The 22,099-nt window shown below is 45.2% G+C and overlaps 2 protein-coding genes across 5 annotated transcripts in view; one reads left to right on the forward strand and one right to left on the reverse strand.

Moving 5' to 3' along the window:
- DNAI7 (dynein axonemal intermediate chain 7) overlaps window positions 1-5,674 on the forward strand; it is a 32,479-nt gene extending 26,805 nt beyond the window's left edge. For all 4 annotated transcript variants that reach the window (XM_060687726.2, XM_060687741.2, XM_060687765.2 and 1 more), the window contains 3 exons: window positions 321-491; window positions 1,868-1,981; window positions 5,254-5,674. In XM_060687726.2, the coding sequence (XP_060543709.2) occupies window positions 321-491; window positions 1,868-1,981; window positions 5,254-5,532 (564 nt within the window). In that variant the 3' untranslated portion in view covers window positions 5,533-5,674. The remainder of the gene's footprint in view (window positions 1-320; window positions 492-1,867; window positions 1,982-5,253) is intronic.
- The window catches only part of IRAG2 (inositol 1,4,5-triphosphate receptor associated 2), a 76,766-nt gene continuing 60,223 nt past the window's right edge, over window positions 5,557-22,099 (reverse strand). The window contains exons 32-38 of the mRNA XM_087873501.1: window positions 18,374-18,521; window positions 15,158-15,195; window positions 10,610-10,687; window positions 10,451-10,512; window positions 8,703-8,804; window positions 7,638-7,739; window positions 5,557-6,455 (exon numbers count right to left, since the gene is read on the reverse strand). Of these exons, the coding sequence (XP_087729627.1) occupies window positions 6,212-6,455; window positions 7,638-7,739; window positions 8,703-8,804; window positions 10,451-10,512; window positions 10,610-10,687; window positions 15,158-15,195; window positions 18,374-18,521 (774 nt within the window). The 3' untranslated portion in view covers window positions 5,557-6,211. The remainder of the gene's footprint in view (window positions 6,456-7,637; window positions 7,740-8,702; window positions 8,805-10,450; window positions 10,513-10,609; window positions 10,688-15,157; window positions 15,196-18,373; window positions 18,522-22,099) is intronic.

The following is a 22,099-nucleotide window of genomic DNA, read 5'->3' on the forward strand; positions in this document are numbered from 1 at the left end:
GTGGGAGGGGCAGGGTGGGAGGGGAGGGGCAGGATGGGCGTGGCCAGCCAGGGGTGACATTTGGGGGTTTGCCAAACCTGGCGATCCTCGCCCGAGCCCTGCCGAACCCCCAGGAGCCCACCCCTGGACTGCAGTGATTCACTTAACAACTGTGGCCAAAAAAGGTTGCAAAATGAAGGGCGAGTCACTTAATAACTGCCTTGCTTAGCAAACATAAATTTTGGGCTCTATTGTGGACGTAAGCTGAGGCCTGTCATTTGCTCACGGCTTAGGAAAGTCTGAAACGGCTGTTTAGCGGCTCTTCTCTTTTTCTGAGGCAGGACAATCAATGCATGATCTACTCAGTGGCTGCAGTGGAAGATTCTGACCTGCTTATGGGGCTGAGAGAAAAATGGATGAGCCCCATGGCCCTCCTGATGGCACTGAAGAGAGCCGGCATGAACATCTTGCCCGCTGAATACTCCACAAAGTACGTCAGCGTGAACAAAAAAGTAAGCAGCAAACGGGAAACCATTTTCTGTCGCTTCCTCATTTCACATGTCCTGTTTGGGCAAGAATGTGTGTGAAGAATGTGTGCAGCCATTCAGGGTTGTCTACCATGGTTGAAGTACAGGAGTGTCCAACCTTGGCAACTTTTAAGACTTGTGGACTTCGACTCTCAGAATTCCTCAGCCAACATGGAAGTCTCTAGCATGGAAGTGTCTAAGTTCACAAGTCTTAAAAGTCCTTCACCTACACCAGGAGGGTCGAACCTTGGCAAATTTAAGACTTGTGGACTCTGCACAATATAGATATCATTTTCAGATCTATCTATCTATCTATCTATCTATCTATCTATCTATCTATCTATCTATCATCTATCTATATCTATCTATCGTATATCTTTTATCTACCTACCTACCTACCTATCTATCTATATCTATCTATCTATCATCTATCATCTATCATCTATCTATATCTATCGTATATCTTTTATCTATCTCTATCTATCTATCTATCTATCTATCTATCTATCTATCTATCTATCATCTATCTATATCTATCTACCTATCTACCTATCATCCATCCATCTATCTATCTATCTATCTATCTATCTATCTATCTATCTATCTATCTAATCTATCTATCCGTCTATCTTCTATCATCTCTCTCGCTCTCTCTCATTTATCTCTAGCTATCTATCAGATTGTTAGACGATAATTTTCAGATCCATTCACAGATATAGACAAATGAAATAGATTAGATAGAGATGATATATAGATAGATGATAGATTAGAGATAGGTATAGATGATAGAGATAGATATATGGATGATAGATTAGAGATAATTGTATCTATCGCTAATCTATCTCTAATCTCTAATCTATCTATATATCTATCTCTAATCGATCATCTATCAATCACACCTCGATAGATTAGATAGAGATAGATGATATAGATAGATATGATAGATATATAGATAGATGTAGATATATAGATGACAGATATATAGATGATCGATTAGAGGTAGGTAGCAGTGGTGGGTTGCCACTGGTTCGGACCGGTTCGCAAGAACCGATAGTAAAATCGGTGGGAGGCCCCGCCAGCTGCCCTGGATGTCATCATCGGCAGTCAGCGCATACGCAGAAGCTTCTGCACATACGTAGAAGCAAGGCGTGCACATGAGCGAAGCGAGCGCATGTGCATGATCCCGTTGTGAACCGGTAGTAAAGGTAAATAGAACCCACTCTTGGTAGGTAGGTAGGTAGAGACAGACAGACAGACAGACAGACAGACAGACTATAGCTCAGTATCAAGAGAGAGAAATCAGGGTTGGGCCTTGTTCCTGTGCTCAGCTTCATTGGATATTTTCATCTACTTTTTTACAGACGCTCTTGGCAGAAATCATGGTTTATCAGCAAATGTCTCTTGTTGCAACCTCTTTTGCCTTTGGCTGGAGCAAGTGGAACCTGAAGAGTGGAGAGAATAATCTGGTCTTTAAGGTAGGAGTGAGTGGCGGTACCAGAAACCCTGCCTAGTTAAATCCAGGCAGAGCTGGCAGCCCCAAGGCCCCACTCTGGGTGGCATAAAAAGGTGAAGGTTCCCCTCGCACATATGTGCTAGTCGTTCCCGACTCTAGAGGGCGGTGCTCATCTCTGTTTCAAAGCCGAAGAGCCAGCGCTGTCTGAAGACGTCTCCATGGTCATGTGGCCAGCATGACTAAACGCCAAAGGTGCACAGAATGCTGTTCCCTTCCCACCAAAGGTGGTCCCTATTTTTCTACTTGCATTTTTTACGCGCTTTCGAACTGCTAGGTTGGCAGAAGCTGGGACAAGTAACGGGAGCTCACCCCCGTTACGCGGCACTAGGGATTCGAACCGCTGAGCTGCCGACCTTTCGATCGACAAGCTCAGCGTCTTAGCTGCTGAGCCACCGTGTCCCTTTGCCTGGGTGGCATACAGGTGGTTAAAACCAATCAAAATATTGCCAATCATTCACATCTGTCCAGGCCACCCCAAAAATCCCTTCTGTTTTTTTCCTAAATTAGCACAAAAACTAGCGATAAAACCAGTCAAGCAACCAGGGATATCTGCAAAGCATGGTTTAGATCAGAGGTCCCCAACCTTGGCAACTTTAAGACTTGTGGACTTCAACTCCCCCACGGATAGGGCTCGCAACCTGGGTGTCCTCCTGGATTCACGGCTGTCGTTAGAAGAGCATGTGACGGCCGTGTCCGGGAGGATTTTTCATCAGGTTCGCCTGATCCGCCAGTTGCGTCCCTATCTAGATCGGGACTCCCTACACACAGTCACTCATGCCCTCGTTACTTCTTGTTTGGACTACTGCAACGCTCTCTACATGGGGCTCCCCTTGAGGTGCACTCGGAGGCTCCAACTGGCGCAGAGTGCGGCCGCGCGGGTGGTGATGGGAGCGACATGGAGTTCCCATGTAACACCTCTCCTGCGCGAGCTGCACTGGCTCCCGGTGGTCTTCCGAGTGCGCTTCAAGGTTTTGGTTATCACCTTTAAAGCGCTCCATGGCTTAGGACCTGGTTATTTACGGGACCGCCTGCTACCACCAATAGCCTCCCACCGGCCAGTACGCTCCCATAGAGAGGGGCTCCTCCGGGTGCCGTCGGCCAAACAATGTCGGCTGTCGGCCCCCAGGGGGAGAGCCTTCTCTGTGGGGGCACCTACGATTTGGAACGAGCTCCCCCCGGAGATACGTAGGATCCCGGATCTGCGCACCTTCCGCCGCACGCTTAAGACTTTTCTATTTTATCAAGCTGGCCTGGCCTAAATCTTCCCCCTTTTTAAATGTGGAAATTTTAAATTTTTAAATTTTAAATTTGTCTTATTTATAGGGGTATGGGTAAGGCGTTTTAAATTGGGGAGCCAGTTTGCATTTAATTCTGTTTTAAACGCATTTTAATTGTTTATATTGTATGTTTTTTAATTTTGGCTGTTCACCGCCCCGAGTCCTTCGGGAGAGGGGGCGGTATAAAAATCTAATAAATAATAATAAATAATAATAATAAGTAACTCCCAGAATTCCTCAGCCAGCAAAGCAAAGCTGGCTGAGGAACTCTGGGAGTTGAAGTCCACAAGTCTTAAAGTTGCCAAGGTTGGGGACCCCTGGTTTAGATGACATGTGGAGTCCTTGGATCCTAAGTCCTTGAGTCCAAGAGGACGCGTGGGTAGCTATGACAACACTAATAAGGCTCTGCCTGTGTGTGCGTGTTCCATGTCAATTTTGCCGGTAAAGATTCAACTTTGCCCATTGTACTCTTCCATTTTAAAAACGGTTGAACAAACCCGACAGTTCCTTCAGAAACAAATAAAGGAGTATAATTTGTAGCTCAAGGTTGAAATGAGGGATCTGAGCTTGGTTGTTTTCTTGTAGACGTTTCAATACCCAGCTAGGTAATGTCATCAGTGTTAGAAGCAGTAGCACTTAAAGACTTATGAAGTCTACAGAGAAGTTCCCTGAAGATGGGCTCCAACACGAGTCCAAAAACACGGAAGACAAAACCTCTGGTCCCAGTGACTGACCCAGATTGGATCTATAACAGTAACAGAGTTGGAAGGGACCTTAGAGGTCATCTAGTCCAGCCCCCTGCTCAGCCAGAAGACCTGTACTAGGGATTCAAACCGCCAAACTGCCGACCTTTCTGATCGACAAGCTCAGTGTCCTAGCCACTGAGCCACCTAGTCAGCAATTTAAGATTTATGTATCTTGCAACTGAAGATTTTGCAATTTAAGATTTATATACCGCTTTACAGGGCTTTGCAGCCCTCTCTAAGCGGTTTACAGAGTCAGCAGATTTCCCCCAACAATCTGGGTCCTCATTTTACCCGCCTCAGAAGGATGGAAGGCTGAGTCCAACCTTGAGCGGGTCACAATCGAAGGAATCAAATTCCTGGTATTGAGCGGTGAGAGTTAGCCTGCAATACTGAATCAGAATCGAGCTGGAAGGGATCTTGGGAGGTCTTCTAGTCCAGCCCCTTGCTCAAGCAGGAGATCCTATACCGTTTCAGACAAGTGACTATCCAATCTCTTCTTAGAAACCTCCAGTGATGAAGCACCCACAACTTCTGAAGGCAAGCTGTTCCACTAGTTAATTGTCCTCCCGGTTAGGAAGTTTCTCCTTAATTAATTAAGAGCCTTGGTAGCGCAGCAAACTAAAGCGCTGTTCAGTAACACCAGCTGCCTACAATTACTGCAAGTTCAAATCTCACCAGGCTCAAGGTTAACCCAGCCTTTCATCCTTCCGAGGTAGGTAAAATGAGGACCCGGATTGTGGGGGCAATAAGCTGACTTTGTATAAAAAAGAACACCGCTTAGGGGGGGGCCAAAAGCCCTACTAAGTAGGTATATACAAAAGTATGAAGGCTATTGCTTAACGCATTGTAAGCCGCCCTGAATCTCCGGAGAAGGGCGGCATATAAATCGAACCAATAAATAAATAAAATAAATAATTCCAGATTGCTTCCTCCTTGATTAGTTTCCATCCATTGCTTCTTGTCCTGCCTGCTGGTGCTTTGGAAAATAAGTTGACCCCTTCTTCTTTGTGGCAGCCTCTCAAATACTGCATTCTAACCACTGCAACATCAGGGCTCCTTCCCTCCTAGAAGGGAGCACTAGCTAGCCCTGATGATGTTACCTAGTTGGGTAATGAAACGTCTGCATGAAAACAACCAAGCTCAGAGAGCACCCAGAATCCCTTCAGAATCCGATGGGGTGTCCACCTTCTCTTTCTCCTGCCCAACTGCAGGCCGGTGAACATCTGACCGAAGAAGACCAGGTCCAAGAAGAAGAGTGGGATCTTTACATGTTCAACGGCCAAAGAGCTCAGAAGCTGGCGATCGACGAAGAGAGCGATGCTTTCTCCAAGAACATTGCGGAAGGCTCCGAGTTCCACTCCACTCTCTATCATCTCCTGAAAGATACTGGGAGCAAAGATGCAATGGACCGGGTCAGACAGAGCAACTACCTCTTCATCGATGCCGTCTACCAACTGCTCCTTGCCACCAGGGTGTTGACATACTCCTAACATGCCAAAAGCTGCTTTAAGAACTTTTATTGAGCTCAAAGACACTCCAGTCAATAAGAGGTGGAAGAAATCGCACTTTGGACATCTTTTTTTTAAAAAAAAAAAGAAAAGAAAAATAAATAAATAAGCCATTTTATGGATAGACTACGTGCCCTGAATTTTTTTTTTTTTGTTTAAAAAAATATTTTGTTTTTATAAACTCTTCGGTGAGATTTGGGAGGGTGGGAGGGGAGAGAAGAGAAAGATGGACAAAATTTTAAAAAAAAGAGAAAGTAGTTGCAATCATTCAGATTGCAACTACTTTGGAAAAGAATGAATCTTGTTTCTGAATGGCGTGGTCCCGAATTACTAACAGGAATAGTACATGACGCATTAAAATGGCATTTTCTCTACATTCAGAAATTTAAAAGGCAATCAACCTAAATTGCTTTTAGCAGGCAAATCAATGCAGGCGAATCAATTATCTGCCTGCTAGATTATTCAATTTAAGACTACATGCTGAACAGACACTAAAAGAGCTTTTATTTTTTTTCAGCCTTGGCAACTCTAAGTTGGGTGGACTTCAACTTCCAGAATGGCTGGGGAATTCTGGGAGTCGAAGTCCACCCACCTTAAGAGCTGCCAAGACTGAGAAACCCTGCAGTAGGAAAAAAAAAAATCCGTTCTGAATACTGCTGAATTATACAGGCGGTGGTCCATGGTGGAGGAGACGTGTGTATGGCCACAAGAATTTCTGTACTGAGGTCCAAGCGGTGCCGGTGCCCTCAGAAGAGGCTTCCACAGGTTGATGGAAGGAAAATCCCATGACAAAAGTTATCAGGATGGCAAAGAGCACAACTGCGACGACAGACGCACAGAGGGCTTTGCTAATCCCGGAGAAGGAAGTCCTAAGAGCGGAGGCCCAAGAAGACATTCTCGTACACCTGCAGAAGAGAGAGGGGGAAAAGTAGACATGGGGTCCTTTATCCAAGGTCTACCTTCAATGGCAATTCACACACTCCAATACATGGACACAAACCACACAAATCTAAATTTCCTCAGGGAGAAATAACATGCAGGGATGAGATGCTGCCGGTTCGGCCCGGTTTGGGGGAACTGTTCGCTCCGATGATCAGCTGAGAGTGAACCGGTCCGCTCCAACGATCAGCTGGGTCCGCCCGCCTGCCCCTGCGGTATACTGACTTATATTTCCTTTGTTTGAAGCCCAGCTGATAGCCGCGGCAGAGCGGATTGCCGCGCCTCAGCTGTTTTACTAACTGGGGCTGCAGGAGAAGGTAAGTTTTAGAGCTTTTTTCAAATGTACTGCGGGCGCACACGAGCAATGTGAGCAGGTGGATGCGAAGTGTGCGCTCAGCGAACCGGATGTTACATCGATTGAATCTCACCACTGAATAATATGTAACGGGGAACCAGCTGCTACATCTTTTTTATCCTACTCTACGGAGTGGAGATTTAGTCTCTGGACAGAAAGCCACTGGAAGAGTCTGGAAGCATTTGAAATGTGGATTTACAGGTGGCTGTTACGTATAAGTTGGGTTGACAAAATCAGAAAGGAGGAGGTGATAAGCCGCCTGAGAAAGCCAAGGAAAATCATCAGAAGAACCATAAAAATGCAAAAGTTAGAATATTTTGGACGGGTGATGCGACACCTGGAAAAATATGCCATACTTCGCTTAACCCTCCAGGGAAAGATTGAAGGCAAATGAGGTCCAGGCAGAAGAACAACATGGCTTCAAAATCTTCAAAATTCAAAATCTAAGGGACTGGCTTGGACAAAACTCAGCACCACTTTTTCATGCAGCTATTGATAAAAATAGGATCGCCAACATCCGATGAGGGATATGCACAAGAAGAAGAAGAAGAACCAGTGAAGTGTGCTTCGTTTACATTTATAATACTTCAGCTTTTTTTTTTAAAAAAAGGGTTAATTGAACTTCTGGGAACATTTTTTTTGAAGTCCTATGCGTGGATGCTCCCAATCAGCTATCCAGAACCCAAGGCATGCTGAAAAATCACTGCTACTGCCTCAAATTTAATGAATTAGAAATTCCAAATTTCTTTCCCACGTTCCCACAAAGCGTTCGTCTTGCTTCTTCTAGACTTACAGTGAGCGTAGCCCCCATTTAGTCGCGTTGGTTTCCTTTTCGCTCAGCTTTCGTGCTTTACCTCCCTGGATCTCTGGAGCTGCCGGTTCCTGAAGAGCAGCCCTGTAAAAGGGGTGATTTAGATTCTGGATTAAAAAGGCCCTGCTCGTCCAGGATGGTTCTAGATCATCGCTTCTCAACCTTTGTGATGTTAAGATATAGGGATGTCAGCTCCCATCATTCCCCAGCCATCATGCTTTTAAGATGTGTGGACTTCAACTTCCAGAATTCTCCAGCCAGGATGCTAGCTGGGGAATTCTGGGCATTGAAGTCCACACATCTTAAAGTTTATTTATTTTATTTATTTATTAATTTTATTTCTATACCGCCCTTCTCCCGAAGGACTCAGGGCGGTGTACAGCCTGATTAAAAGCACAAACAAAATTTAAAAAAGATTAAAATTATTAAATAATAGGCTCAATTATAAAACCCCAAATTTAAAATCCCATATTTAAAACCAATTTAAAACCAATTAAAATCTTTACATTGATAGCCCCAGCTAGCCCCAGCAAAAGTTGCCTCAGTTGAGAAATATTGCTCTAGACCAGGGGTGTCAAAATCAAGGGCCAGGGGCTGGATGCGGCCCGCGAATTGCTTAGACCTGGCCTGCAGGGCCGCCTGGGAACAGTGAAGGACCGGCTCACTGTGCCTCCATTTTCACTGGCAGAGGGTTGCAGGAGGCCATGGTAGCCGAAAACGGAGCTCGGGAGCCCGTTTTTGCTGGCAGAGCGCTCAGGCCACCACAGGTGCTCCCGACACAAGTGATGTTGAGCTGGCCACACACCCCAGCTATGCCCCCCCCCCTTCGAGGTCAAACACAACCCTGATGCGGCCCTCAATGAGATGGAGTTTGATACCCCTGCTCTAGACTGACATGTTGACAGAGTCTTCAGCAGAGTCACAATTCACCTGCCTTATTCTTATAACCACACAGAACAAATCTTCCTTCTGTGCTCAAGAGACATTAGTGGCTTCTAGAGGAGAAGATCTTGTCTTTGGGGCACCAGGAGGAAAAATGGGACTCACTCTAATTCAAGCTGTTCTTCCTCCGACTCTGTCCAGGAAGTCGAGCTGATGAAGCGCTGTAGCGAGGGCCGTTTTTCTCCTTGTTTGGTTCCTCTTAGACTCCTAAGGACAGGAGAATCAAACAGGCTTTCTTTAAAAAGAAATTTTGGCTGCTTTTTTTTCCCGTTAAATATCCACCCCTCCAAGAAAAGTACAGGAAGGAAGGAAGGAAGAGAGAGGAAGGAAGGGAGAGAAAAAAGAGAAAGAGGGAGAAAGAGAAGGAAGGAAGGGAAGAGAAGAGAAGAGAGGGGAGGATAGGAGACAGAGGAGGGGAGGAAGGGAGAGGGGAGGGGAGAAGAAAGGGAAGGGAAAGAAGTTGAGAGGAGGGGAGGGGAGAGGAAGGGAGGGAGAGGAAGGGAAGGAGAAGAAAGGGAAGGGAAGCAAGTCGAGAGGAGGGGAGAGAGGAAGGGGAGAGAAGAAAAGGAGAGAAGGAGAGGAAGGGGAGGGGTGGAGAAGAGGATGAGGAGAGTGCAAGGGGAAGAAAGGAGGGGAGGGGAGGGGAGGGCATACATTTACTGATACATGTAAAGATATAATTGTTCTACATAAGCATTTAAATTCTTCAGCCTCAGATGGTCCCAACTATTCAATATTCTGCAGAAATGAATCAACAGTTTATAGGGACAAATCTTTACCTTGGAGACTGATGATGGATGATTACAAAGAAACAGAGCTTCCGTCAAACAGATTCTGTTCTGTAGCACAACAGGCTGCCATCATTAAGTTCCCAGGCTGCTTTCAAACCAGACATATAGCCAGCAAAATAAATAAATAAATAAATTCTCCCCGCTATAATTCAAGTTACTGTTGCATTAGCAGCTAACCATCATTTGTAACTTCTTTATAAAAAAATGAGGTAACTATTATGTATCTTTCTGCATGATTTCCCCCCCCCCATGCAGATTTTGTGTGACCCTCACTCTGTCAAGGACCTTCGAGTACTCATCTCAAACCATCTAAGCGCCAGAGCCCACTGTAACAGCATTGCCAAAAAGGCATTAAGACTTGTTAACCTAATCTTGCGTAGCTTCTTCTCCGGTAACATTATATTGCAAACTAGGGCATACAAAACCTTTGCTAGACCAATTCTCAAATACAGTTCATCTGTCTGGAACCCACACTGCATATCGGACATAAATACAATTGAGAGTGTCCAGAGGTATTTCACGAGAAGAGTCCTCCACTCCTCTGCTCGCAACAGAATCCCTTATGCCACCAGGCTTTAAATTTTTGGGCTTAGACAATTTAGAACTATGCCGCCTTCGGTCTGACCTAAGCGTAGTACACAAAATTATCTGCTACAATGTCCTACCTGTCAATGACTACTTCAACTTCAACCGCAACAATACATGAGTACACAATAGATATAATCTTAAGGTAAACCATTCCAAACTCGAATGCAGAAAATACGACTTCAGCAACAGAGTGGTCAATGCCTGGAATGCACTACCCGATTCTTTGGTTTCATCCTCAAACCCCCAAAACTTTAACCTTAGATTGTCTACTGTTGACCTCACCCCATTCCTAGGAGGTCTTTAAGAGGGGATGCATAAGCGCACCAGCGTGTCTACCCTCCCTGTCCAACTGTACCCCATTTATTCGTATCCATTTCCTGTATTCATAATCATGTTTATACTTATATCTGTTATCTTATACATGCTTGACAAATCAATAATAAATAAATAAATAAAAAACAATGCCCTACGTACCAACTCGAGCGCCTGTTGAATTTTTCAATCCGGTTGCTTCCATCCGTTTCGTTCATCTGAGCCTTTGTAGGAACAGGGAAAAGGAAGAGGTCAGCATCTAAGTGCAGCTAATATTTTTTAAAGTTAAGGAACGGTCAGTACTGGAAAACACCTACATACCAGTTGCAAAAAAGCGATTGCATTTCCATTACTGTTCCTAGGCAAGGGTGCAGTGCTAACTCTGCGTAGTGATGAGGGCTACACAAAACAAGAAATACTATTTGATCAGTTAGGAATGGCACATCCTGCAAGGCTCCTGAAGTTCTTCTCTAGGCAAAGGTGGGACTTGTGTGAATGAAGCAGAACATCTAAACCAGTGTTTTTCAACCTAGGGGTGACATTTTACCACGTCTAAGGGGTTGCCACAAAGACGAAAGGGTCATACTATGCTCCAAAGCACCCGAAGGCAGGACAAGAAGCAATGGATGGAAACGAATCAAGGAGAGGACCAAGCTAGAACTAAGGAGAAATTTCTTGATAAGTGAGAACAATTAATCAGTGGAACAACTTGCCTCCAGAAGTTGTGAATGCTCCAACACTGGAGGTTTTTAAGAAGAGATTGGACAACCAGTTGTCTGAAATGGTATAGGGTTTTCCTGCCTGAGCAGGGGGTTGGACTAGAAGACCTCCAAGGTCCCTTCCAACTCTGTGATTCTGTTGTGACTCTTGGCATCTTTAAAATGGATGGACTTCAACTCCCAGAATTCCCCAGCCAGCATGGCTGGCTGGGGAATTCTGGGAGTTGCAGTCCACCCATCCTAAAATGGTCAAGGTTGAAAAACACTGTTCTAAACAGATTTAAGTAGTAGCACGGAGTTCCATCGCTGATTTCGCAAACAGGTACCCATCACCGAACAGAATATACCAGTGATGGCGAACCTTTTCGGCACCAAGTGCCAAAAAGGGAGTACTTCATGCGTGCATTTCGCGCGCTCGTGCTCATCAGGGCCACAACCAGGAAAAGAAGCTGCCCAGGGAGCAGAGGTGGGTTTCAGCAGGTTCTGACCAGTTCTGGAGAACTGGTAGCGGAAATTTTGAGTAGTTCGGAGAATCGGTAGTAAAAATTCTGACTGGCCCCACCCGCATCTATTCTCTGCCTCCCAAGTCCCAGCTGATCGGGAGGAAATGGGGATTTTGCAGTATCCTTCCCCCGGAGTGAGGTGGGAGTGGAGATTTTATAGTATCTTTCCCCTGCCATGCCCACTAAACCATGCCACGCCCACCAAGCCACACCCACAGAACTGGTAGTAAAAGTTTTTGAAACCCACCACTGCCAAGGAGCATGTGCGTGCCAGATAAGGTACTTCCGTTTTCCGGCGCATACATGCACGCCAGCCAGCAAGTCTTCTGGTTACTGCCACGTATGCGCACGTGCCGATCAGCTAGCCAGTACGCGTCTTACACCGGAAAACGGAAGACCAGCTCTTCCAGTTCCTGGCACCGCCACACAGACAAAGGCCAGCTGATCAGCATGTGTGCATGCACACAAGAAACCCGGAAGAGGAACGGGAGACGCCGTGTGTGCCAGGCGACATGGCTCCATGTGGCACTTCAGGCACACATGCCATAGGTTCGCCATCACGGGAATATACCGTAAAAACTCTACAGAGCTCAAATCCTGGGCCCAACTCCCCTTTCTACATCCAGCCTCTCTTATTATCATCGATAATACATATAAAAAGAGATAGAAGAACACACAGTGGCAATTTTCTGCACAGGAACATCACTCATCTGGGCCATATAAAGCGGGGTTCCCCAACCTCTTGGGCACCAGGGACAGCTTCCGTGGAAAACAAATTTTCCTTGGACAAACCTGCAGGAGTGAAATCCAGCAGGTTCTGACAGGTTCTGGCGAACCGGTAGCGGAAATTTTGAGTAGTTCGGAGAACCGGCAAATACCACCTCTGGCTGGTGCCAGAGTGGGGTGGGAAGGGAGATTTTGCAATATCCTTCCCCCAGGAACGGGGAGGGAATGGGGATTTTGCAGTATCCTTCCCCACCACGCCCACCAAGCCACAGCATGCCCACCAAGCCACGCCCACAGAACCGGTAGTAAAAAAAAAATTGGATTTCACCACTGGACCAGGGTTGTGATGGTTGTGGCTTTGTGGGCTATCTAGAATCCTGTGTATGCGCTGATGAATTTCGCTTGTGCAGTCCGGATCCTAACAGGCCATGGATCGGTACTGGTTCGTAGCCCAGAGGTTGGGGTTTCCCCTGTTGTAAATTATGAGGGATCTAAGCAAACATTCGAAGCAATGTACTACCATACTTAATGGGAGCACTAAAAGCAAAGAAGGCCAGCAGATTTTAGCTAGGTAAAGGATTACATTTTCCACCCAAGTTCCTCAGTAACTCATTGAATGAAATGCGATCTGCATTTTTCCATCGACAAAAGTGCCAGAAGTAACCGATGATCAAATGCGGATAAAACAATGTTATAAATATTTAACAGTCTCCAATGAAATATATGGTTCGGACTACCATATATTCATTATTTAAATGTTGTTGTTTTTTTTTTAAAAAAATCCACTGGTTCATAGGACACATGAGGTTATCCTAATTGCTGCAGAAACTCAATTATGAGCGGTATTTGTAATTTGACTCGCAGGGTCAATATTGGTATTTCAAGCTGTAATTTTGTTCATACTTAAGAACGATTTTGGACAGAGTTTTAGGCTAGGAATTGGTTGGCAAATGAATAAATAGCACAGATAAAAGGCCAAAGCAACGCACAGACACATTTCTTGATTTTTAAAGAAATCCTTACGAACAACTCGAATTTCCTGCTTAATTAATATACAGTTTTTTTCGAAGTCCTATAGGTCAGGTTATTTAGCCCATCTTCTCTCCTTTCCCAAAATCACCAAATTTAGTTCTGATCTTAGTGAAGCCAGTGAAAGTGGATAATTCTCGATCCACCTGCCAATCAGCTGCTCGTGCTGAATCAGGCTGCAATAATATCCTGAAGCTGACCTGGCTGTTTGCTATTCGCTGCAAGGACGTATCAAGAGTTTGCAGCAGCAATCACATCCAGAAAGCACACACAAGTAACTGATTCAGCAGGATTCAATAACTTCTCTTTATATATAACATAACACATGAAGTAAATATACAATACCAAAAGCAGGTTTTCCAACGTGGTAGTAAATACAAGCAAAACACAAGCAGAGGAGAGGAGTTTCAGTTTCAGTTTTGAGTAGCAGACTAGTTTAGCGTTCAGCACAGACTCAGAGCTGCAGAGCTAAGCCACGCCCAGGCTCCTTGCTGTCTCCTTCCTTGTTGCTCACACAGCAAATACTGTTTCAGTTTCCAAACAGCCCTCAACTCTCTCACACACTGACAGAACGCTAGCCAGATGAATACCGATGGATGCTGGTAGGCAGAGGCAGATTTTTTTTTTCTTATTTTCCTCCCCAAAAACTAAGGTGCGTCTTATACTCCGGAGCGTCTTATACTCCGAAAAATATGGTATATGGTGCCTGGTTGTGTGTGGCTTTTTAGTTGTTGATTGGAGCATTGATGGCCAATCAACAACAACCAGGGGGTTGGACTAGAAGACCTCCAAGGTCCCTTCCAACTCTGTTATTCTATTCTATTCTACCAAATAAATGCCACATACAAAATAGTCCAAAACACACACAATCTGATTGAGAGAAGTTCCCTGAGGATGGGCTCCAGCAAAATCTGAAAGTTCAGAAGACTGAATCTCCGGTCCCAGTGATTGACCCAGATTGGATCCTGCAACATTATCCCGGGACATGTACATTTGCCTTCATTCATGATTCTCAATTGCATCTAAAGGTACACTAGAAATATGAATTCAAATTTGGAGCACAAATACATGTTCCAATTATTATCCCATTCTTCCAGATGAGTGTGTGTGCAAAGAAACTGTATTTTAAAGTAGCTTAAGTAACTCATGCTAAACATGGAAATACAACTTTTTCACATTTCAAGATTAATATTTAAGATACTTTTTCGAAATCCAGATGGCCATTTTATTTAATTTACCAGCAATGTGGAATTTGATAACGGATAGGCATATTACATGCATTTGATACATACTCATCTGAATTTGTAAATACTTTTTTTTTGAAACCGGAATGAAATGTCGTGAAGACATTTTAATCTGCATGAACTGTTTTATATTCGTCAGTTTACTTCAGTCAGTTATGCAGAAAACGAAGTATCAAACTCTCCAAGCTGGGAATTTGGTTCTGTGATTCCCTGAAAACCAGGAACACTGTTCTTGAGTTTTGACCACATATAAATCGCAGTTGCAATTCCTACTATCACCCATCTCAAGAACTAAAATCTAGAAAGACCACAAATACGGAATTCTGTTCAGCCTTAAGAGCAATTTGGAAACAACAACAACAAAGAAAAACAAACAAACAAGGAAACTGAATTGAAAAGACCTGGCCACAAAATAGTACAAGGTCAAGGTGTTATTGCAAGAAAACGGTACCAATTTTCAAGGACATCATTGGAAATTTAAGGATTCGGTTTATGCATTTTGCACGGCTGCAAAAAGAGAGGGGAAACACGCCCCACCGCCCCGCAGAAACTGCAAGAATTGCTCAGAAGCATCACAACGGATTGCGAAGGCCGGGCACAGCGCAGAAGAGTGTGCAGAAAGCAACAAAATGCTTGCAACATGTGTACCTTGAGAGAACCAGAGAGTTTTTTAATTGAAGAGTCATCTGAAAGTGCAAGAGAAGTGGAAGAATATACATTAATCAGGGAAGCAAGGAACTAGTTTCAATAAAACTAGAAGGGGGACTTCTTGGACAGGGATCTCTGTAGCTTAGTCTGAATTTGGGGGAAATGAATTGGTTTGGAGAAGATGCCCAGAGTGGGATCACCTCTTCCATTGCTGAGCTCATGCCCATTTATTTGCCTTTCCTTGGGTGCCCCTATGTGGCATGGCGAGTGAAGACCAAGAGTTTTGAAGATCAGTCACAAACTTTCCCCGTTATGATATCTGCCCCCAAGGCAGCATCCTCCAGCACCAGTTGTCCCAAAGGTGTTCTTTTTCAAAAGGTAACTGGACTTTGTTTTTCCTTGAAGACGTTTCCCTTCTCACCCAAGAAGCTTCTTCCGTTCTGACTGAATGGTGGAGGGTGGAAGGATTTATATTCCTTGCAGTCATCTTGGTGGTTAGCACAGATAAACCTCCAAGTTGGCTGTTCTGCCCCAGCTACGGACCCCAAAGAACGCAGCACACACAAAGTCTGTACAAACCTTAGTTTACTAAATTAAATCAGTCTTTTTCAAACAAAGGCTGTTAATTAACTTTCTTAACAGCCTACAAGAATCCAAAGAATAAATAATCGTAATCTTACTATGGTTGGCAGAAAGCCCAGAAGCAATTTGCAGGAAACTGATAAGAGAACTAAGATCCGGACGCGAAGGACAGTGAACGAAGTTGTTCCCTGCAAATTGCCTCAGTCGTCCGTCCTTCCTTAAATAAGCTAAGGGAGTGGCCAATTAGCCCCAAGCCTTACTCTTGAGGAGACCTCCTCCTGAGGAGTCACTCCTGCCTTTTGGCAGCTCGGCGCGCCCGTGCATTGAGAAGAGGCTCCTCCTCTTCTTCCTCTTCACTTATAGGAGCTTCTGGAGGTTCTGAAGGCCCTGGCTGAATCCCTGCCTCTGGCACCACATCTTCTCCAGCCTCCTCATTGTTTGACTTGAGTGCCAGCTGCACAGGCTGCTGGCGCAGCACCACACCAGCCTCCTCGCTGTCAGAATCAGCTACTAACTGCACGGGGCGCTGACGGGCCACAATAGTGGCCTCCATGACCCTCAGAAAGAGTGCTAGCCACCAGATGACTGCAAGGAATATAAATCCTTCCATCCTCCACCACCATTCAGTCAGAAGCTTCTTGGGTGAGAAGGGAAACATCTTCAAGGGAAAATAAAGTCCAGTTGCCTTTTGCATTTTATGTGCACTGAGCGCTTATGCACCGAAGACAAATTCCTTGTGTGTCCAATCACACTTGGCCAATAAAGAATTCTAATTCTAATTCGCTCTCTACATGGGGCTCCCCTTGAGGAGCACCCGGAGGCTCCAACTGGTCCAGAATGCGGCCGCGCGGGTAATTACAGGAGCCGCTTGGCGCTCCCACATAACACCACTCCTGCGTGAGCTGCACTGGCTCCCAGTGGTCTTCCGGGTGCACTTCAAGGTGTTGGTTACCACCTTTAAATTGCTCCATGGCATAGGACCTAGTTATCTTCATGACCGCCTGCTGCTACCGACGACCTCCCACCGACCTGTGCGCTCCCACAGAGAGGGCCTCCTCGGGGTGCCATCAGCCAAACAATGTAGGCTGGTGACCCCCAGGGGGAGGGCCTTCTCTGTGGGGGCACCTACCCTATGGAATCAGCTGCCCCCTGAGATAAGGAGAATCCAAGACCTCGGTGCCTTCCGCCGTGCCCTTAAAACTTTCTTTTTTCAACAAGCCGGGCTGGCTTAACATATTTTTTTAAATATTTTTTAATTTTTAATTGGTTTGTTATCTTAAATTGGGGCCAAATTAATATATATACTTTTAATTGTTTTTAATGTTTGTATTGTATGTTTTTATCTAGCTGTACACTGCCCTGAGTCCCTCGGGAGAAGGTGCGGTATATAAATTTGAGATAAAATAAAATAAAATAAATAAAATAAATAAAATAAAATAAAATAATAAAATAAAATAAAAAATAAAATAAAAAAAATAATAAAAATAAAATAAAATAAAATAAAAAATAAAATAAAATAAAATAAAATAAAATAAATAGTTCTTCTGAAAAAAGGCACCTCTGGGACAACCGTGGCCTGTATAATTGAGAATCTCCATAGTCATCCAACTCCAGTTCTACCAAGAAGGTGCCCATGAGCAGAGAAACCTGCCATGAAAGCAGGAAGTAGGTCCAGGATCTTTGCAAAGGGAAGGTCAAGAAGATGGCTACAAACGGTGACTGAAACCTAACCCCCTTTTAATAGGCAATTTACATTAAAAGAGGTGGGGTTTTGATTCAATGGTTGTGGCTATCTTGACCCTCCTCTGCAGACAGCTCTGGAATTACAAATCAGAAAAATATAACCCGCATTAGCAATAGCAATAGCACTTAGACTTATATACCGCTTCGTAGTGCTTTTACAGTCCTCTCTAAGCAGTTTACAGAGTCAGCATATTGCCCCCCAACAATCTGAGTCCATTAGGAAGCACTATAACCCCCCTTCCCTTAATCCTTGTCAAAATCAACTTAGTTGGGTTGGTGGATGGAGGTTGTGTTTCATAGAAAAAGTCCGGCGTGATCATGTAATAATGGGAATAGCTGAAGGAGGCGCCACTGAGCCGCGGTGGTTAGAGTGCAGTACTGCAGGCTACTTCTGCTGACTGCCGGCTGCCTTGCAATTTGACAGTTCGAATCTCACCAGGATCAAGGTGAGATTCCATCCTTTCGAGGTGGTTAAAAATGACGACCCCCGATTGTTGGGGGCAATCGGCTGATTCTGTAAACTGCTTAGAGAGAACTGTAAGGCACTGGGAAGCGGTATATATGTCTAAGGGCTATTGCTATTGCCTGATTTGAGCCTAGGGCATGCACAACACATGGCATTATTGAACTTCAACACAGTTATCCCTACTCAGCATCTGATTATTTAGATCAGGAGCCTCCAAACTTAGCAACTTTAAGACTTGTGGACTTCAACTCTCAGAGTTCCCCAGCCAGCACAGCTGGCTGGGGAACTCTGGGAGTTGAAGTCCACAAGTCTTAAAGTTGCCAAGTTTGGAAGCCCCTGATTTAGCCCACCAATCTTGCCCTGGAGAAAAAAGGCAGGGGAGATGATGTCGCCATCATTTCGGTCCACATCACCTTGGCTGTTACCTCGGTCCCCCATAGAGCTGAAGGACTTCTCATTCTGGAGTAATAGCTCCTTCAGCTCTTCCAGTTCTGCGTGCTCTCTTGCGTATGTACGTTTTAAGTTTTCCACGTGCTGAATCATCACTTCTACTGCCTTACTGACCCGGCTTTCCTAGGGAAGAAAAGGTAGGGAAGGACACAGGAGGCAACTGGTGTTGTGTTCGTCGACTGTTTCATTGGGGGTGGGGTGGTGGTGAAAGTGGGCTTATATAAGCACGGCACCACATCGAGCCCCCCCCGTCTTCTTTTGAGCGAAAGAATTCAAAGACTGGGTAACCAAAGCCATCCCGAAGTACTCTGGTTATTGTTCGAACTCTGCCAGGACTCCAGAAAAGGTTGTATAAGTTAGATGGGCTAACTTTGGGATGGCCATAGAGCAGGGGTGGGCAAATATGGCCCCTTTATGACCTGTGGACTTCAACTCCCAGAATTCCTGAGCCAACTCCCAGAATTCTGGGAGTTGAAGTCCACAAGTTGTAAAAGGGCCACAGTTGCCCACCCCTGCCATAGAGGAATTGGCTCATTAAGGGATAGCCATAGAAAAATACAGGTAGTTCTCAAGTTACGACCACAATTGAACCCAAAATTTATGTTGCTAAGCGAGACATCTGTTACCGTACTTTTCGGAGTATAAGACACACTTTTTTCCCTCCTAAAAGAGGGTGGAAATGTTGGTGGGTCTTATACACCGAATACAGCCATTTTTGGCCTCCTGAAACCCCACCTCGTGCATCCCGTTTTCACCAAAAAGAGGCCTGCAGAGGGTTTGGGAGGCCTGCAGAGTGCTCCTGGGGGCTGGGGAGGGCAAAAACGAGGGCAAAAGGAGCTTGAGTGGCATAGGAGGCTAATGCCTCCTAAGGCAGCATTTAACATCCAGCTGCCTGCAATTACTGCGAGTTCAATTCTCCCCAGGCTCAAGGTTGACTCAGCCTTCCATCCTTTCTAAGGTGGGTAAATTGAGGACCCAGTTTGTGGGGGCAATAAGCTGACTTTGTATAAATATACAAAAGTATGAAGGCTATTGCTTAACGCACTGTAAGCAGCCCTGAGTCTCCGGAGAAGGGCGGCATATAAATAAATAAATAAAAAAATAAAAATAAAAAAAACACTCCCATTTTTTGAAAAAACGGGCCTGTTTTTGGCCTCCGAAAACCCCCCATGCGTTGCCCATTTTTTGAAAAAATGGGCCCTGCAGAGGGTTTGGGGGGGCCCTGCAGAGTGCTCTGAGAGGCACATCGAAATCTTAGTGCGTCTTATACTCCGGTGCGTTTTATAATCCGAAAAATACGGTAAGGGAGTTTGTCCCATTTGACGACTGTTCTTGCCACGTTTCTTAAGTGGACCACTGCAGTGGTTAACCCTGTTGTGTTAAGTGAATCTGGCTTCCCCACTGACTTTGCCCGTCAGAAGGTCACAAAAGGTGGATCACAGGACCCCGGGGACACTGCAACCGTCGTAAATGTGAGTCAGTGAATCAAGCATCCGAGTGTAAACCATGTGACCGTGGGGGATGGATGCTGCAAGGGTCGTAAGTGTGAAAAAGGGTCGTAAGTCACTTTTTTCTAGTGCCATTGTAACTTCGAACGGTCCCTAAATGAACTGTTGTAAGTCGAGGACTACCTGTAGAAAGAAGCAACTTCCAAGGATCCAGGAGTGGAAACAAAGTCAACAAGTATTGGACTCTACAACACGCCTGGCAGGTAGTTGTGATTTATGATGGTCTGCTGCAGGGGTGCCCAACCCCCAGGTTTTGGCCCACTACCGGGCCGTGACTTATTCGGAATTGGGCTGCGTGAGTGGCTGGCTGGAGTACACGTGTGCAGGTTAACTAATGTGAGCAGAGGGCCTGTGGCAGGGGTGAAATCCAGCAGGTTCTGGAGAACCGGTAGCGGAAAGTTTGAGTAGTCTGGAGAACCGGCAAATGTCACCTCTGGCTGGCCCCAGAGTGGGGTGGGAATGGAGATTTTGCAATATCTTTCCCCAAGAGTGGGGAGGGAATGGGGATCTTGCAGTATCCTTCCCGTGGAGTGGGGTGGAAATGGAGATTTTGCAGTATCCTTTCCCTGCCATGCCTATCAAACCACGCCCACAGAACTGGTAGTGGAAAAAATTGAATTTCAACACTGGCCTGTGGGCACTTGCACACATGTGTGCTGGCCTGTTGCCTGTGTGACCTAGTTCCCTTCTCCATACACACACACATCCAGCCAGGCCACCAAGCCACAAAGTTTGGGGACCACTGGTCTACTGGATTCTGTAACCACATTGATGGTGGGGAGGGTGTGTCAATATTATCAGGTTGGACAAGGATGCCACATAGCGTTTAAGGAAGAGAATATGGTGGCAAGATCTGTAGAAGCAGGAGTTTAGTGCCAACCACTTGCTAAAGAATTCTTGTTCCTTATGGATGAGTAAGAACGAAGGACGCCCTGCTTCGCTCGGTCAAGGAACAGGCTGTATGACTCAATGGAAGACCAGCAAATTCCACATATTGTATGTACCAGCTTTTCTACAAATCAAGAGCGAAGGCTGGACCAACACTCAAGGAGCTTCTCTACTTGGGACACGTTGTCTTGAATATTGTCTTGGAGAAACCAATATGACAAATAAACAGCTCGTTCTTTCAAAAACTACAGAAAAAAAAAAAAGATTTTTGAGAGGCCAGAATGATTCTTCAGGCAAAATGTTACATAGAACATTTAGGCTGCAGAGCATTTGGGTAAGATGAAAAGCTGCTTCACAACTTACAACGTGAACTAAAATATTGTTAAGACATGATGCTCCTATTGATCTCCAGAACTTCCCAATCACATTAGACTAAATCCAGTATCTAAAATTCTTGAACAATAGCTCTATTATACTTCTGTAATATCAGACTGTCCTAGTAAATCAGAACTGATTAAAACTATTATCAACACAATAGAGAGGACAATCAAGGGAATACGGTATATGCCTTTATAGGTTGTGTGACAACACCAGCCACAAAGGTTGCATCACAAAGGCCTTTGCAGATTTATTCAAGCTTGTAGAGATTCAACTTGCTCGTTTGAATCAATAATTTTTTTTCCCACTAGAAACTCAAGAATATTAAATCCTTATGTTTGTTTCACCTTTTCTTTATCTTGTTGGTTCATATTTCTTTCTGACTAACTTCTCTGCTGCTTGGCTCCACGAGTTTTCCAAATCCCATCATCATTTACAAACAGAATTTGCTAAGAAAGGATTTTTCCAGAACAGTATTTCTCAAGTTTGGCAACTTTAAGATGGGTGGATTTCAACTCCTAGGATTCCACAGTGATCCATGCTGACTGGGGGATTCTGGGAGCTGAAGTCTACCCATCTTAAAATTGCCAAGCTTGAGACTCACTGCTCCAGAATCTACTTTCAAAGAACTTTTCATTTGATCCCAGCGGATTTGACTTCCGAGGAGGTGGCAACCTCCTGCCAACTCAACCAACGGTAATAGCTTAGGACCTGGTTATTTACGGGACCGCCTCCTACCACAAATAGCCTCCCACCGGCCGGTACGCTCTCATAGAGAGGGGCTCCTCCGGGTGCCGTCAGCCAAGCAGTGTTGACTGGCGGCCCCCAGGGGGAGGGCCTTCTCTGTGGGGGCACCCACTATCTGGAACGAGCTCCCCCCGAAGATACGGAGGATCCCGGATCTACGCACCTTCCGCCGTGCTCTTA

The sequence above is a fragment of the Pantherophis guttatus genome, chromosome 7, assembly GCF_059756535.1.
Source record: "Pantherophis guttatus breed Tessera chromosome 7, ASM5975653v1, whole genome shotgun sequence".
In the NCBI taxonomy this organism is placed as follows: domain Eukaryota; kingdom Metazoa; phylum Chordata; class Lepidosauria; order Squamata; family Colubridae; genus Pantherophis; species Pantherophis guttatus.